The 15,470-nt window shown below is 37.7% G+C and overlaps 1 protein-coding gene across 2 annotated transcripts in view; it reads right to left on the bottom strand.

The window, feature by feature from the left end:
* Nucleotides 1-15,470, bottom strand: part of sorcs3b (sortilin related VPS10 domain containing receptor 3b) — a 59,688-nt gene that overhangs the window by 29,553 nt on the left and 14,665 nt on the right. For both annotated transcript variants that reach the window (XM_015032861.1, XM_015032863.1), the window contains exons 2-6: nt 6,102-6,169; nt 2,577-2,676; nt 1,510-1,668; nt 1,309-1,382; nt 401-465 (exon numbers count right to left, since the gene is read on the bottom strand). In XM_015032861.1, coding sequence (XP_014888347.1) covers nt 401-465; nt 1,309-1,382; nt 1,510-1,668; nt 2,577-2,676; nt 6,102-6,169 — 466 coding nt within the window. The remainder of the gene's footprint in view (nt 1-400; nt 466-1,308; nt 1,383-1,509; nt 1,669-2,576; nt 2,677-6,101; nt 6,170-15,470) is intronic.

The following is a 15,470-nucleotide window of genomic DNA, read 5'->3' as shown; positions in this document are numbered from 1 at the left end:
TGTTATTGTGTACGACAAGAGGAGTTTGTATGCTAATTTGACTCCCCATTTGTTCCCCTCAGAAAGACTATGCACTATGCATATTTCTCTGAGGCAGGAAACTCCCTCTAATTGGTTTGACAAAATATGCAACAATGTTTAGAAACAGGGGAGCTCAGCTTTAGCCAATGAAACACGGGGGATAGATTAAGGAGAGGAAACATCTATCAACCTGCTAAATCTCTGAGCTTTTTTTTTTTTTTTCTTTTTTTCCAGGAGACACCTATTCAGCTCTACGAGACTTCAGGGACCAATCTGAGCAGCAGAACAGGTCTCATCTTGCCCGTGACCTCTCTCTAAATGAGAGTCAAAGGGGTCCTGCGGGTCCTGCTACAGCAGCGAACTGAAGTGCAGCACTCACGGCCTTTTGCGATGCGCGTCTCGATGTGGACCACATCTGATTCTCTGTCCAGCCCCATTACCGCCCTTGAGAGAACGTGAAGAGCAGAAGGAAATGGAAGGGAACAGAAATAGGGTTTGGTGGATACGAGAAGGACAAATGAGAATTAGAAGAAAAGAACAGAAAGCTTTGTTGATCATAGCAGCAGTAGACAGGCATTGTTGTTCTCAGAAACCAATAATAATATAATTTTATCTCCTGTAAATTACTCAGGGTAATATTAGCTCCAGCGGTGGCAACTAATCTCAATTTACCAAAGCGTCAACAGGGGCAACAACAAGAGAAGGGAGGTGACAAAACATCCACTGCTCCCATAAATACCAACCACAGCAAAAGGGTGTTGTTATGAAATTGCAGGCAGCTGCAGCAGATTTGAAAAATAACTTTTTGACATAATGTGCGTCAAGGAATGGCATTCAGGAGCACAAATAATGCATTGTTTCGGGCTGTGCCGTACCCACCATGCTCCACTAATTTATGAAACACCTGACTGTTCACGCATGTGGAGAGGGCGTCCTCCAACCAACCTCCGTTCTTTTGTGAACAAAAACAAGAACACAGTTGGCTGGACTCATACCATGACCAACCCGCTAAACGGACTCATCAATATTCGCCGCCTTGTGCCTGCGCAGTAAAGACGTCTAAACGGCAGCAACAACAAAAACAGCATGTTGTGTTTGTGCTCCAGAGAAGTCGGCACAATATTATATCAGCCCTACGTGACGGGGATGTAATCAGTTTTGGGCTTGACTCCTGTGATGGTAAGGGCTTTTTTTTTTTTTTTTACATAGATCACTGGATTCATCTGTTTACAATCGACTTCGTAATCGTGTCAGTGATCAATTACAGGACAAAACAGGAAGTCATACCAGTAGAATCTGCCTGGCATCACGTTTTCATGGACAAGCTGCCATTTCTTCCCAAAGTCCATTGAGCTGTAGAGCTGCAAAACAACATTTTTGATCCACTGCTTCACACATTAAAAGTAGGCTGATGATAATGAGCAACACGTGAGAATAAAAACATTTCGTTGTGATTTTTTTATTTTATTTTATTTTCTCCAGATGTACCTTGTAGTCATGACTGTAAGCCAGAATCCAGTTCTCCTGTGCAGGGTGGAAGAGGAGGCTGAGGACGTTGAAGTTAATGGGAAACTTCTCGAAGCTGGCCCCTTCGTCTGAGCTGATGAAAACAGCGCTCTCTACCTCTGGGTCACTAAGCATCAATATCTATGGTACGGGAAGCCGAGCGACGGGCAAAGCATTAGAAAAGGGTAAAAGAGCTTCGGACATACTGGTTGGGCAAAACTTGGAAAAAAGATACAGGAGCATCTCAATAAGTTAGGATATCACCATAGATATCTTTTTTTTCTGTAATTAAAAAAGTAATTGTGCAAGTCACTCATATTTTTAATTACAAAGTAGTATATGACAAGTGTTTATTTTTGTTCATTTTGATAATTAGTGTTATTGAAAACCAAAAATTAAATTTCTCAGAAAACGACAGTGCTTATAAAAAATTTCTCACCCCCTTGGATGTTTTACCCTCTTTGCAAATCAATCATGATCAACACAATGTTGTTGATTTTTTTTTTTTTTTTTTTTTTTTTTCACAAAAAACCTTTTAATGTCAAAGTGAAAACTGACTCACCTGCACTCACTGCAGCTCGGTAATGTTCCCAAAACTTTTCACTGAGATCTGCTTGACAATCATCTCAAGGCTGCAGTAATGCCTGTAATTTGTGCACAGTTTTCTAACACTATTTTCCCTCAACTTAACTTTCTATAAATATACTTGGATATAGCACTCTGTCATCAGCCAGCTTCTTTAGCAATGACCTTTTGTGGCTTACCCTTCTTATGGAGAGCATTAATAACTGTTCGCTGGACAACAGTTAAATCAGCAGTATTTCTGCAGCATTTTCTGAGAAACTGAACATTGTGCGTTGTAACAAAACGATCAGAAACAAATGCTTAGAATGCATCACCCTTTGTGGCAGGAATTTAAAGTTACATAAATGAACATCACTTTTTGAATCAAGATGCCAAAATAATAGAACTATTTAATGATTTTCTAATTTATTGAGAATGACTTGTGGAACATCTGACAGAAGTAAAAGTCAGAGGGAAATGCTGACCTTTTGCTTGTTGGTGGGACAGACATACAGGTAGCTTAAAACTGTCCTGGAGATCACTTTATCATTGAGTTTGGTGTAGGTGCTGCCGTAATCAGTGGATCTGAACAGAAACAACATTGTATAACAATAATTAAAAAAAAAAAAACAACAACATTATTATAAAGTTTATTTGATAGGGACAGACACACATCGACATAGACAAACTGAATAAAACAGCAGTCCCATGTTCGCATCATGGTGCAATAGCAACAGCTAATTCTCAGCACTTGTCCCGAGTTGGGCTTTCTGAAATCTATTAGAGAACCACTGTCCAGGTTTGCCATGTTTAGCCAGTTAACTGTAAATCATTTTTTTTCTTAACAAGAGCGTCTCTCCAGAGCTTTCCATGCAATTAGAGATTGATTTTTTGACATTCAAGCAACATGTTGCTTTAAGGTATAAAACAGATCTGACAGAGACTACTGTAGTTTAACATGTATTCACTTTTGTTGCTGTTGTTGGGGATTGTCATGATTTCTCTTGTTTGGTCTGTGAATTGTCTTGTACTTATGGATCAAGTAAGGAGAACAATTGTCAAATTATTTATTATGCCCCTTATGTTTTGCTTTCCCAGAACTTTGACGTAATGCTTCCAGATAGAGACTCTTGGTTTTTGTCATGTAGTAAAAGCAAAGGTTCAACTTTCCTTTCACTAATGCATTTCAGATCAAAGTTGTTTTCATCCGTATATGATTTAAGTTTCCGTCATATCAGCACCCAATTAGGGCACTACTTAAAATGATCTCCAAGTGCCTGGAAAAATGGTACAACAGTAAACCAGATTAGGATGACTGTTTTCGAGCAATTAGGCCATTTTGACGTGACATGAATATGCAAGGGCAAGAATATCCCACGCTCTCCACATGTAAAGACACGTGAAAACCCTTTCTTATTTTTATCTTAGCAACAGAATCTCAGTTTTTAAAAACCCAATGTTGATTTGTGATGGTGTCTGCCGGTTGCTTTTCCAAAGACCTTTGTTGGAAGTCTTTCTTAGAGTAAATAGCCTCATCAACTCTTTGCAACACCAGCAAATTGTGCATAAACACCTGGTGTCTTCTGACAGGAAACTGAAAATGGGTTGTCAACTGGGTCTTAGAGTAGGATAATGATTTCTAACAAATCAACACATAAATTGTTCCCCAGACACAAGATGAACCATCCTCTATATCCATAACAGCCCTCCAAAATAAATCCTTTCGAAGACCTTTGGGGCGAACTGAAAAGAAATAAGGAATGTACTGTACAAAACATCTAGCGAAAAAGATTAAGAAATTAAAATCTAACCATAAAATTGGTTTCAAACAACCACAGCTAGGCTTCAAGAATGCTGGATCTTCTTATTATGTAAAAACATTTAACTTCTTTAGCATTTGTAAAAATTTCGGATGTGTTTTAACACTGTGCGATAGTACGTAACGGCACCGGGACTAATTGGAGGTCACATCTTCTTTATCCTCTGACAGTGCAAAAAACATGAATGCCAAAAGATTTCAATGGCTCAGTTTTCTGCATTGAAAATGAAGTCATGAATAAAGCTGAATTTTAGTAATGTGTTAAGGTCATTTTTGTAGTAGTACATTTTTTCTACATTTTTAAGTCTAAATTTATCAAATCTCTTAACAGAGTTATATTCACTAAATGAAAATGTGCGATGAGGATTGCTTGTCAAATTAAAAATACCAGTTGAATAATAAACACTTAAGCAGATATTAAGCTTTTTTGTAATCAAGGCCACATTAAAAAATGTTTTTATTGGACTGATGTAATATTTTATTCCTAAATGTTACATTTTCATGAGCTGCAAAAGGAAAATCATAAATAACATAACCAGAGGCTTCAAAACATCAGTCTATATAATTAATCTATATTATGTGTTTCACTTAGTGAATTTATGTAGCAAAATAAATTAAGTTTTCAAAAATCTAAAAAAATGATCGAATGGGTCGCTGTGTGAAATATGTGAATGCAGAAATGAGCCAGTTGTTGGGCTTGATTAAAATGCCTGTGTTTGAATGAAATAAAAATATCCACAGCAGTGTTTAAAGATGCCTGCAGTTTACTAAGGTGACTCCAGTGACAAGGGTAAATGTGCTTTGTCACTCATGGCTTCCTATTTCTTCTCTCCACAAACGGCCAAGCCACGTTCTCAGTTCTACCTGGGTGGCTCCGAATGTAATTTCGCCGCATAATTGGATGGGAACCCACCGTCTGCTATCATTGTCTGTGCATTAACTTGAACTGTTCCTGTTGGGATTTGTTTGCACAAACCGCGACCAGTAAAAACATTTGTATTTGAGCGTTAAGTGCTCAGTGTCTGTTTCTGACTGAGGAACTCTTAAACGATGTGATTACTATGTGCGGCTTCATCTGGAAACGTAATGGGAATCGAGGCGTGTTTCGCCAGCTCATGCATATCGCCCATTGATCTGCATGCTGCGTTTTGCCACAAGAAGAGGCCCATAAGCTGTAGACATAAATCATTTATGGTGTTGTCAGGGAAATCATTTACTCTTTTCTTTTCGTAACATGGAGATCACTGCTTTTCTAATGCCCCTACTAAGAGATCTCCATGGACCCCCTCAGGTACTCTAATTTGCTTGTAGGCCATTGTTACAGGAACCACCTTGATGATGGAATACCTCCTACATACAATATGGAATTTCAAAGGGAGTAAGTAGAGTGGGTGCAGATGCCTCTGGAGAAACAGATATTAATTTAAGGCTCTTGCTTGCCGGACTGATGGTTTTTTTTTTTTTTTTTTTTTTTTCATGCGTATTTCAGAAAGAAATGAATTCTCTGCAGGCTTGTAGAGAGGTGAGAGAAGGCATATCTGAGACAGTATTGGGCTTTGTGGTATAATCCTTAATGAATTCTGTTCTTATTTACGACCTGACAGGGCACTGTAACTCACCCTTTAATACATTCGGAATGAAATTGCTATGACTATATAGCAGCGATTGCATGTCAATTGCTGCTGAAACAAAAGGTTACAGATGACTATCAATCAAAAAGTCAATCAGAAAGTTTCTAGGTCAGAGGAAAAGCACCACAGATCCAAACAAAGAAGCTCTCAGATCAGTCATCCGGTTTATCTTTGAGAAACAGCCTTTCAAAAAAAGTTTTTGTGCTGATGATGGACAGAAGGTAGCGTCTTCTCTAAAAGCCTCCTGCAGTCTCACTCGACTTATTTATGGGGCTGCAGGAAGCGGAGAGGAGGATGGTTCAATCTTAACCACTTCAGAACGCTTTATTAAAACATACTTCACCGTGGCTTCCACTGGAACTTGATTGTTCATATCCTAGAGAGGAAGAGCACTATAAATCATACTTACAGTATGCTATGCTCTCCATGAATATATTATTCTTATTGTTTTTTTTTTGTTTGTTTATTTGTTTGTTTCTTTTTTTAAGCCCGGTGCCCTAACCTGTATATGTTTATACTGAAAAATAAAAACAGCTCTGATTAAATTTAGGAAAACCTACCTCCAGAGCGAGCTCTCGGTTACGGTCCCCATGGTTACGTCATAGAGCTTAGTCAAAATCAGGATCACCTGCAACAGCAAATAGATGGATTTTTCACATTTTGTTACACTGCAAACATTTTTTTTATATATGCCAACTCAAAATTGAGCATAACTACAAAGATAAAGGAACATTCTAAAAGCTTTTCAATTTTTTTTAAAACATAAGCATTTGCCCTTTAGCCCTCTTTCTGTCAACACTTTGTGGAGCTGCCTTGTGCTGTGTTGGATTTGCACGTTAGAGATTTGAATTTTTTTTTTACAAATATTTATTTGCAAGATAGTTCAACCTCAGTCAGATTAGAAGGCGTGTCCTTGTGAGATTTAGATTTAAAGCTAATTATAATTAGCTTTAAGTCTATTACTTCCTATGACAAGAATGAATAAACCAGTCAGTTGTATCTCTGACTGCATGTTTAGTTCTTCTGCTAAGAAGTGATCCTCTGCCAACATCTCAAGTAATTTGGAGACTCTAGCAGATTTTCTTCTGGAATTGACCTGTATTTTTGCTCCATTCATCTTCTCTTCAGCTATACCTGAAGAGAAGATATAGCTTAACAAACAAAATCATCCTATGAGCCATAGTAGGAGATTGTGTGTTCTGGGTGTTAGCTTTTGTGTGTGTGCTGTATGTTCTCTGACAATCCTCACAATTACCCAAAGGCGACTTATTTTGGATCATTCAAAAACTATTGAAACAAATCAGCATGAGAAATACCGAATACAATGGGTCAATATATCCCTCCAAAATATGAAAAAGTTCAAGGGGTATTTATACTCAAATTGTTGAAATTATACTTCCTCTGTAGCACACATTATCTCTCTACACCCAATGAAGTCAACTGAATAGGACATGTTTGGCACATTTCTTCACCAATATATATCAGCCTCATGCAGTGGTTATCTCGACGACAAGAGCGTGTCATTTTGTCATGATGCATCAGTCTACTGGTTGTGGGATTGTGAAAGAAAAAAAAAGCTCCATGTGTTGTTGTGTCTGTACATCATGCAGAATGATACCCATTAAATAACAAAACTGAATTGCTCAGTGAAGAGGAAGCAGACATGGAGCTAATAGCTGAATGGCTCCTCCCTCTCTTTTCTCTGCCTTTGTTTCTGCTAATATGTTGTCGAAATTGGCAAATTTGTAATTGAATATTGAATCTCAGGTTAGGTGGCTCAAGTCTGCTGTCACACTTTTTGCATACTATCTTCGGTTGGTTGGGAGGGAAACAAAAATATTGCCCGCTAAGGCAAAGAGAGAGAGGAAAGTGGCCTGCAAATGCATCATTGTCACTCCAATAACATTATAAAGGACTTCCCGTGTGAATGCTTATAACTCAGGCAAGAAGGATGGACAGGATAGACAGTTTGGGGCAGAGCGATGAGAAGGGATGGTGGATAATAACAATGAAGGGGTATAAAACATGATATAATATGATGATTTCCTTTTTTAACAGAAACCATGAAAGACAGGTCAAAAGCTCAATTACAGTGAGTTTAAACACATTAACCTCATGGGGACCCATGGAAGGAGTTATTAAACTGTGAAAAGCTGCACAGACTCAGAGGAACAAAAGACACGTCACCAAGTCTGCTTTGGAAATGTTAAAAACCCAATTGACCCACAATTTAGCCATCAAACAGCCACTATGCATTGCTGGGACTATCTGCATTGCAGGTTAATTAACCAATCACACGGAGAGATAAGCATTTGCATAACTAAATGCACCGTGTCTGCAAGGTCCAGCGCTGTAGTCCGAATCAATTTGGAGAACAGACTTAGTTAAATGGCTGTGATGCTGGGCCTAATTGCCTGCTTTGAAAAATAGATACAAGAGAAAAACTCTGCCAAACTGTTGATCGTTTGTCTCCTCTGTTCTTCTTTTTTTTTTTTTTGATACAAACACTGACTCAGTGTCATGGGACATAACGATACTAGAAGGCAAATTGAATCTGGAATTGATTTTATTAGTGTCAAACTACAGCTTTCACTTTCACTATTTTGACAACTTCCTCTTATCAATTAGGACGAACTTCCGTGCAGCTTTTTTGCTCACACATCTCTAAAGCATAAGCAATCCACCTCCATATTTAAAAGTAGGAATCACATACTTTTCTGACAGACAATCTGACTCCTCTCCAAATGTAGCATTTGTGGTTGTGTCCATAAAGTTACATTTTGGTTTCATCACTCCAAATGTTGGTCTTTGTGATGTTTGGCACAGCAGTGTCTTTCTCCCGGCAACTACCTGTGTAGCCCATTTGTCTTCAAGTTCCTCCTTGTTGTGTGTCTTGAAGCAGCTAGTCTGCTTTTTCGTGAGAGTACTGCATGTCATCTGAAGTTATTTTTGGATTTTTCACAATTTTCCTGGCATTTGTGACTGGACTTGGTTTCAGCAGAATCCCTCATTTTTCCACTTGTTGGTAAGGGTTTGAACACTGCTGATTGGCATTTCCAGGAGCTATATTTATATCCGTTTCTCAGTTCTTTAAAGTGCAACCGCCTTTTCCTGTAGATCATTTGATTTTTGTTTTGTTTTTACCACACTTCAGCAACATCAGTGCGGTCGAAACATCCAGGAATCAGTCAGGAGTTCAGGAATTCATATATACCGTATATACACGTGCACATACACTAATTACAAGCAAATCAATTACAGATGAGATGGCTGTAGTCTTGATGACATCACATCTGGTTCGACCTTTGGCAGAAAGTTCACAGCTGCTGTTTAAGGAAGTCCTATGAGTGTTTTAAGAACTAGGAGAGTCTCTGTTTTGTTTCTGTGTTGTTGGAGACTTGTGTCTCATATTGACTGTATGTCAATATATACATTGACATACATATGTCAATGTATATATTTCTGAATTCTTTTATATTATATCTTCTTTTTCTGTTTTTTGAAGAGTTGTCATTCCCAAATCAACTTTTTTTTGCTAATAAACCATCTAAATAGGTTATTTACGGTGGTACCTTTATGTTTCTATGCAAATGTTGAGATTTTTGTGTGAGTATGTTTAATTTGACAATATTTTACCGAGAACCATCTCAATGCTTGCCCCCTTTGGTCAAACGTTGCTTAAGCAGTAGAAAGTTTCTACTGGTTGCAGCAACATGACTTTGTCACAACTTCGTCAGCTCCAGTTTGGGTATAAAACCATCTCATTCAGACACACAGCCTCACCTGGTGGCGAGTCAGGAGTTGGGAGAGCAAGCTGAGTATGACACGAGCATTGCTTGATAGCGTTATTCATCTTTGCAGACGTGTGATTCGTTTGCTGTTGAACGGACCACTGTTGCAAGGTGTACCTCTGCTCTGCTCATGTCACAGTCAAGATGAGACACAAGTCTCCAACAACACAGAAAAGAAACAAATGAAAAAGTCGCAAGAGGGTTTAGAAAAGTGGATAAATATCGCAACAAAGTGGATAAGTTGACATTATCCTCTCCTCTCGTCCCCATTCTTTGCTCCGTCCACCTTGGTGAAATTTTTCCTAATTTGTCAGGAGTTGGGTTTTGCTTTCACAGCGGTAATAGTTACATTTTAATGTCTTAATCCAGACAATCACCAACAAGAAACTGAACAAATTTCACAAAAGTTGTTTAATAAAACCTTTTTTTGTTTTGTTTTGTTTTGTTTTGTTTTGGTTGTTTTCTATTCCCCACCTCACTGCACCTACATGACAAAACTGGATGACAAAAATCCTCTTGACACCCTCACCGTAATTACCACTAAACATTCTGTCTTCACTGTTAGCAACATGTTTTTCTACCTGGCTCATTAACAAACGCTGACCCACTGGGTCTAGGTCAGTGAAGATCCACCTCTGGGAGTAAAACATTGAGGCAGATGACTGTTTGGATGATTTCTCCCCAGATGCGTGCATCACTTTGTGTTCCCATGTGTTCAACGTTATGGATAGGATGAGCAACTGTGATTAAGTCAGTGGGGAGAGACTACTGCAGACATGCAAATGTTGAAGCAAGACCTACAGACCAGTGTGTTTTGGTAATACTAGTGGAGCTTGGCTATTAAAATTGCATTTAGTACAAAGCTGTATGAATCGCTGCTGCAGCCTTGCCTTTTTATAAGCACTGGTATCAAACAAATACAAAATGGCTCCCAGAATCATTTGGTGCCTTCAAGGTAAATACAATTCTCCGTGCATATCATTGTTCACTTGCATACATGAAATTAAGTACGAACCCTGGAAGGCCAAAAGCAGTGCATTTATTCATGTTTATGTTTTATTGATGTGAGCAAAGAGAGCTTTGCCTCGGGAAACTCAACCAATCATTTTTCAGATTGGTTTTCAACCTCAAAGTTGCTAGGTTTAGTCATCCTTTCATCCCTACATTCTATTCATTTTACTTACTTCATTTCTCAATCTTGCCTCCATTCTTTCAATCCCCCTTCTTTGCTTTTTTTTCCCCCCCCACACTTTAAAGCAGATTCTAATATACATTTTCTTACAACATGAAAAGGCACATCAGAACGGAAGCTGTTTGGGCATGCGAAGACTACGAATCCTTCAGATAGCTGACTGGATGCCCTACTTGACAATAAATGTGTTACTGCTGTAATATCATTGTGATGTACTGCGTCAGCTCAAAAGCAACCATCTCATCTACACACGGACTCGCACACCCCAGCAACACAAGTGTCGTGGCATGCACTGTATGCATGCCTCGACACTCTATGCTGGACCAAATCATGTCTCCACAAATTCCATATCAATCAATTTCTTGACAAAAGAGAGGGAGAGAGAAATCTTGAAATACAAATGTGCTTCAATGGAACGTGAGAGGCATCTTGACAATAAGCTGGTGGGCAGAAGTTTTCTCTGCGCAGCTCACAATTTAGGCATGAATCATCTCTGTTCCGTACTGCAATATGGCTATTAATAAAATGAAATAGACTGTTGCCGCACATCAGCACAGTAATCCGGGGGCTCTCCAACACCGGGCTTCAAACAGAACCTGTTGCTTACTCAGCCTCCACTAAAATATCATTAAAAAGGCACCCCTCAAATATTGTCTCTTTCTAATTGGGCAGCGGAGGAAAGAAAAAGCAGCCGCGTAATCTAAACATCACACCTCCAGACTGCTGTTTCTCTCTGCTTAGGAATAACAAATCACAGGAAGAGGAAGCGATCTCAGAAATGTGAAGAATACAGCTGCTTTCATGTAGCTCCAGCACTCTTTTTGAACATAACCAGCGGGGACAACTGAGGCAGCTAAATTAATTTCCAAGGGACCACCAAAGTTGATGGCAGCGAACAGTGTAAGGCTCCTTGTAATACAACAGCTAATGGGTGATGCTAAGAGAAGGCGTGACACATTCGGTATCTCTGTTTTACTGTCTGTTTCTGAAAAGTTCACAGCAAAGGGGATCCATATTTACATTCTCAATAAAATAAATATGTAAGTTTATTTATTATACTGTAAAGACATGGGTGTGGAGATGCTTCTCCGGGGAGTAATCCCTGTCTCTTTATATCATATCACTACAGCTACAAGAGCAACGCGTCTGACAAGCAACTGAAATTAATCATATTTATTTAATCGTGGGAGGTAATTTCTACTCTGATTTTGACAACTTTCCCTGATAGCTTCAGAAAATTGTAATTTCTGGCAGTTTAAGAAAATGATGAAAGAAAATTTGAATTTGTTTTACTAGAATTTAACTTACTAAACTTGCATAGCCCCAATTTTTTTTATAAAACTTCCATACTTTTTATTTTTCTATTACAGTACATCTGGAAAGTATTCACAGTGCTTTACTTTTTCCACATTTTGTTATTTTAAAGCGTTAAAATTGTATTTTAAAATCTCAAAATTCTATTCACTAAATAAATTAGGACAAAGTGGAACAAAAAAAGTTTCTTGCCAATTTTTTAAAAGCAGAAACAAAGAAATTCAAGTTTATTTAAGCATTCACAAACTTTTGCTTAATGAAACACATGGAACACAAAATTCTTAGTGTTAAACATAGTGGAGTAAAATGTTCTGCAAAGTGTTGCTTGAAAGGGCTACAATGTAAAAAAAAAAAAAGATTAGATTTAAGAGTGTGAATATTTTTTTGTTTTTTTAAGTTACTGTATCAGTGCAGTTTGTTTATGCTACCCTTTTCTACCAATCTTTTAAATTCTAAATATAAGATGCAATAGCACAGATAATTCACAACAGACACTAAATATTAATATTTTGCACAACTCTTACTGCAAGAATAGTTGCCAAAGCAGAGCTTTGACAGATGTTTAACGTTTTTTCTTTTTGTCACATTGAAAAACTTGTCTTAATCACAGGTTACCTTTAAAATGGCAGCATGTAAAATAGCTTTTTTACCACTGAACATCTCATAATGTTCAGAAAACTACGATCAGCATTTTTGCAAAGTTTTCAGACCACACATGCCTCTGAAACTGCGGCTCTGAGATAGATGATCATCACTCAGAATGTTTTGTATTTGTGCCTTGGTTTATAGCATGGTAGTTTTACAGTTGGTCTCATACTGTGACCCAGTCTGGTGGGTGAAAGAAGAGGCTCATCATTCCTCCCAGACAACCATTTTGAGCTACACAGTAATCTGATTAGACTTTACTGAAGCTTTTTCAAAGAATGAAAAAGGAAATGGTAGGATTATGCAGTATAACTTGCAACATCACAGAGCTGTGGTAATGACTTTGTTCACTCTGGAAAATGGACCTTACTAAGCTCCGCCCAGAAACGCCCTTGAAAATCCAGATTCAAGTCTTGACTCTGAGTAACTATGTTACCGTCAGTTGTTACAAAAAAGCTGTATACTGGTATATTAAATAAAATACGATGGTCAAATATCAAATACAACTTAAAATAAATTTGACTTTGCAATTTACACCTTAAAATTGGGTTTCTGTCTCTTTAAGAAGCTCCTAGTTAGGGTTAAGTTTTTAATAAGGGAATAACATTATAACATGATGTAAAGCTCAAAAAAGTTGATTTTAATCATTCAGGAAATGCAGTAGCAAATGTTTGTTTCACCACTTTGAAAAATGGAGAAGCATTTGCTCCACTTTTTTATTGTTCAGGTGCCTATACTTCACTTAGCTAATTTTTAAATTCACTCCAAACCCATTGTGAAAGGTAAAACCCATGACCCAAATATGTTAGGACGAGGATATCTGGGTCAGCAAAAACAACTAGGTTGGTTTGTTTGTGACCATAACTTTTTAAGATTATTGTTTTCAGTTTTGGCCAAATGTGTCACAGTTCTCTTTCAAATGCTTTCCATTAATTTCTTATGTCTTTTTCTCCACTGGGCTGTAAATCTCTATTATTGATCAATGAGGGCAAAGCCATACAACAGTGGCAAACACTGGCAAACACTCCATGAGTTTGACATATTTTTTTTTTTTTTTTACAGATTTTACTGAATATCAGCTGATCCTATTTGCCCCCCTTGAGTATTTCAATGAGTTAGTGTTAATCATGTTAATTTTTTGATTCTAACATGGAACCTCTCAGCAGAATGTCAAAAATTGCCGTAGATGAGGGGACTTTATCCACTTCTCTTTTCCCTTCTATGAATACAGATGCTACGAGTGGTCATCAGAGGAGTTATTTATTTATTAAGAAAAACAAGAATATAAAATTTCTACTTTATTGTACAAATATTGTACAAAAATATTTTAACATTTATGTGAATGATCATGACTCCCAAAATGAAGGACAAATCCATTGTGGACACATCTGAAGGGCTTTTTACAAATCTGCCAAAAACAGAAGTGCGAATGTAAAAAAGAAAAAAAAATATTACATAATAAGCTGCATTCAATATTTACAACTCTCTCTTTCACCAGAGTACTTTTCTTAAACAGCTGCACATCAGTGGTGCTTCCTCCATAACCAAGCCAGTCTGACCTAGAGTTGAGTCGCTCATCAACGATTCATTCAAATTGACCATTCAGCATTCCGGTCTGGTTGAACTTCCACTTTCTGTGACTAATAAAATGTGTGATAAAGATTCATCCAGTGAGAGAAACAGCGCCACTCTAGGACAGTACCTGTACTGCACTGCTACGCTACAACGCCACAGCACAGATCAGGACATTCACCCTGTATCCTTGAGACAAGTAGGTAGGCTTACTGCAAAGCAATCAGGTGAAATAAGTGGACGGGGGCATGTGTGCATTTGTTTTTATGTGGCTTGACACAATGTTAGCCATTAGCTTGGAGAAACAGAGAGAGCAACACACTGTACTGGAGGGGCGCCATGTCACAGCGTGAATGGCTCACATTCTGATTTGTGCCATATTGTGCTGGAAGAGACAATTTTTTTTTTTTTTTTTCTGAAAATCAAAGTATTTTTATTAAGTGACGTAAATATTATCTTCAATAATGCACTCAAAGGGAATGGTCAAATTTGAACATAGCTAGGAACACATGCTTACTAGAATTGGATTTACTATCACATCAAAGCACATCATGATCCATCTGGACCACTCTGACGTTTGGAAAACCCCACATGCTCAGTTACTGTGAAACAACCACATGGTTTCATTTTCACTCAGAATGCAGTCGCTTTAAAATTCTGTCAAGTGCTGCTTTAATGTTTCTACGAGAAATCCTTAGTGCCACCCACTACTTTGACTGACTGTTGGATGCTTCATGAACTGGCTGATAACGGTATTTCCCCTCTTGAGACGCCAGTTATGCACTTATGCCCTAGACTGTCTTTTCTCAATGTTTCATCACCTTCTAAAAGTTTCTAAAAATTTAAGAAATTTGGTTTTAGTTCAGTCATTGCTGATTTTTCTGATTTCTATGTTTCTCTAGGTTTTATTGTAGCATTGCCTTCTGATCCTTTCTAAGCTATGTTATTTTGTTTTTTGTTTTCGATTTACACCACTGCTCATATATGTATTGACAAATTTCTGTTAATCTTTATGTAATCTGATTTTGGATTATAGATATACACTTTCTAGATAATTTACAAAGTCATAACTTGGCCAAAATATGGTTCTTGTTAGTCCTTGCATTGACATCCAGCTACCAAGTGACCTTTTTCATTAAATATTTGCATACAAAGTCTGCTTCAAGATGACAGAGGTGTTAAATGCTTCTGTATTCTTTTATAAAAACTGTTTACCAGTCTTGTGAAACCCATCCCATTAAAACACACAGTAAGTACTATTTTGCAATATTGGCTAAGCCATCTGAGAGCTATAAGAGTACAAGTCTGCAGTACTGATATGGAAAGCAAACTGTATCAAAATGAGGACAGTTCTTATATGTCAGAACAAAATAGTCATAAAATGTCAGTCTATTTTTGCTTGTAAGATCTAAGAT

This window comes from Poecilia latipinna, unplaced genomic scaffold, assembly GCF_001443285.1.
Source record: "Poecilia latipinna isolate Pla-1442-1.1 unplaced genomic scaffold, P_latipinna-1.0 Scaffold252, whole genome shotgun sequence".
In the NCBI taxonomy this organism is placed as follows: Eukaryota; Metazoa; Chordata; class Actinopteri; order Cyprinodontiformes; family Poeciliidae; genus Poecilia; species Poecilia latipinna.
The sequence above is the reverse complement of the archived record's forward strand: the minus strand, read 5'-3'. Positions and strand labels throughout refer to the sequence as shown.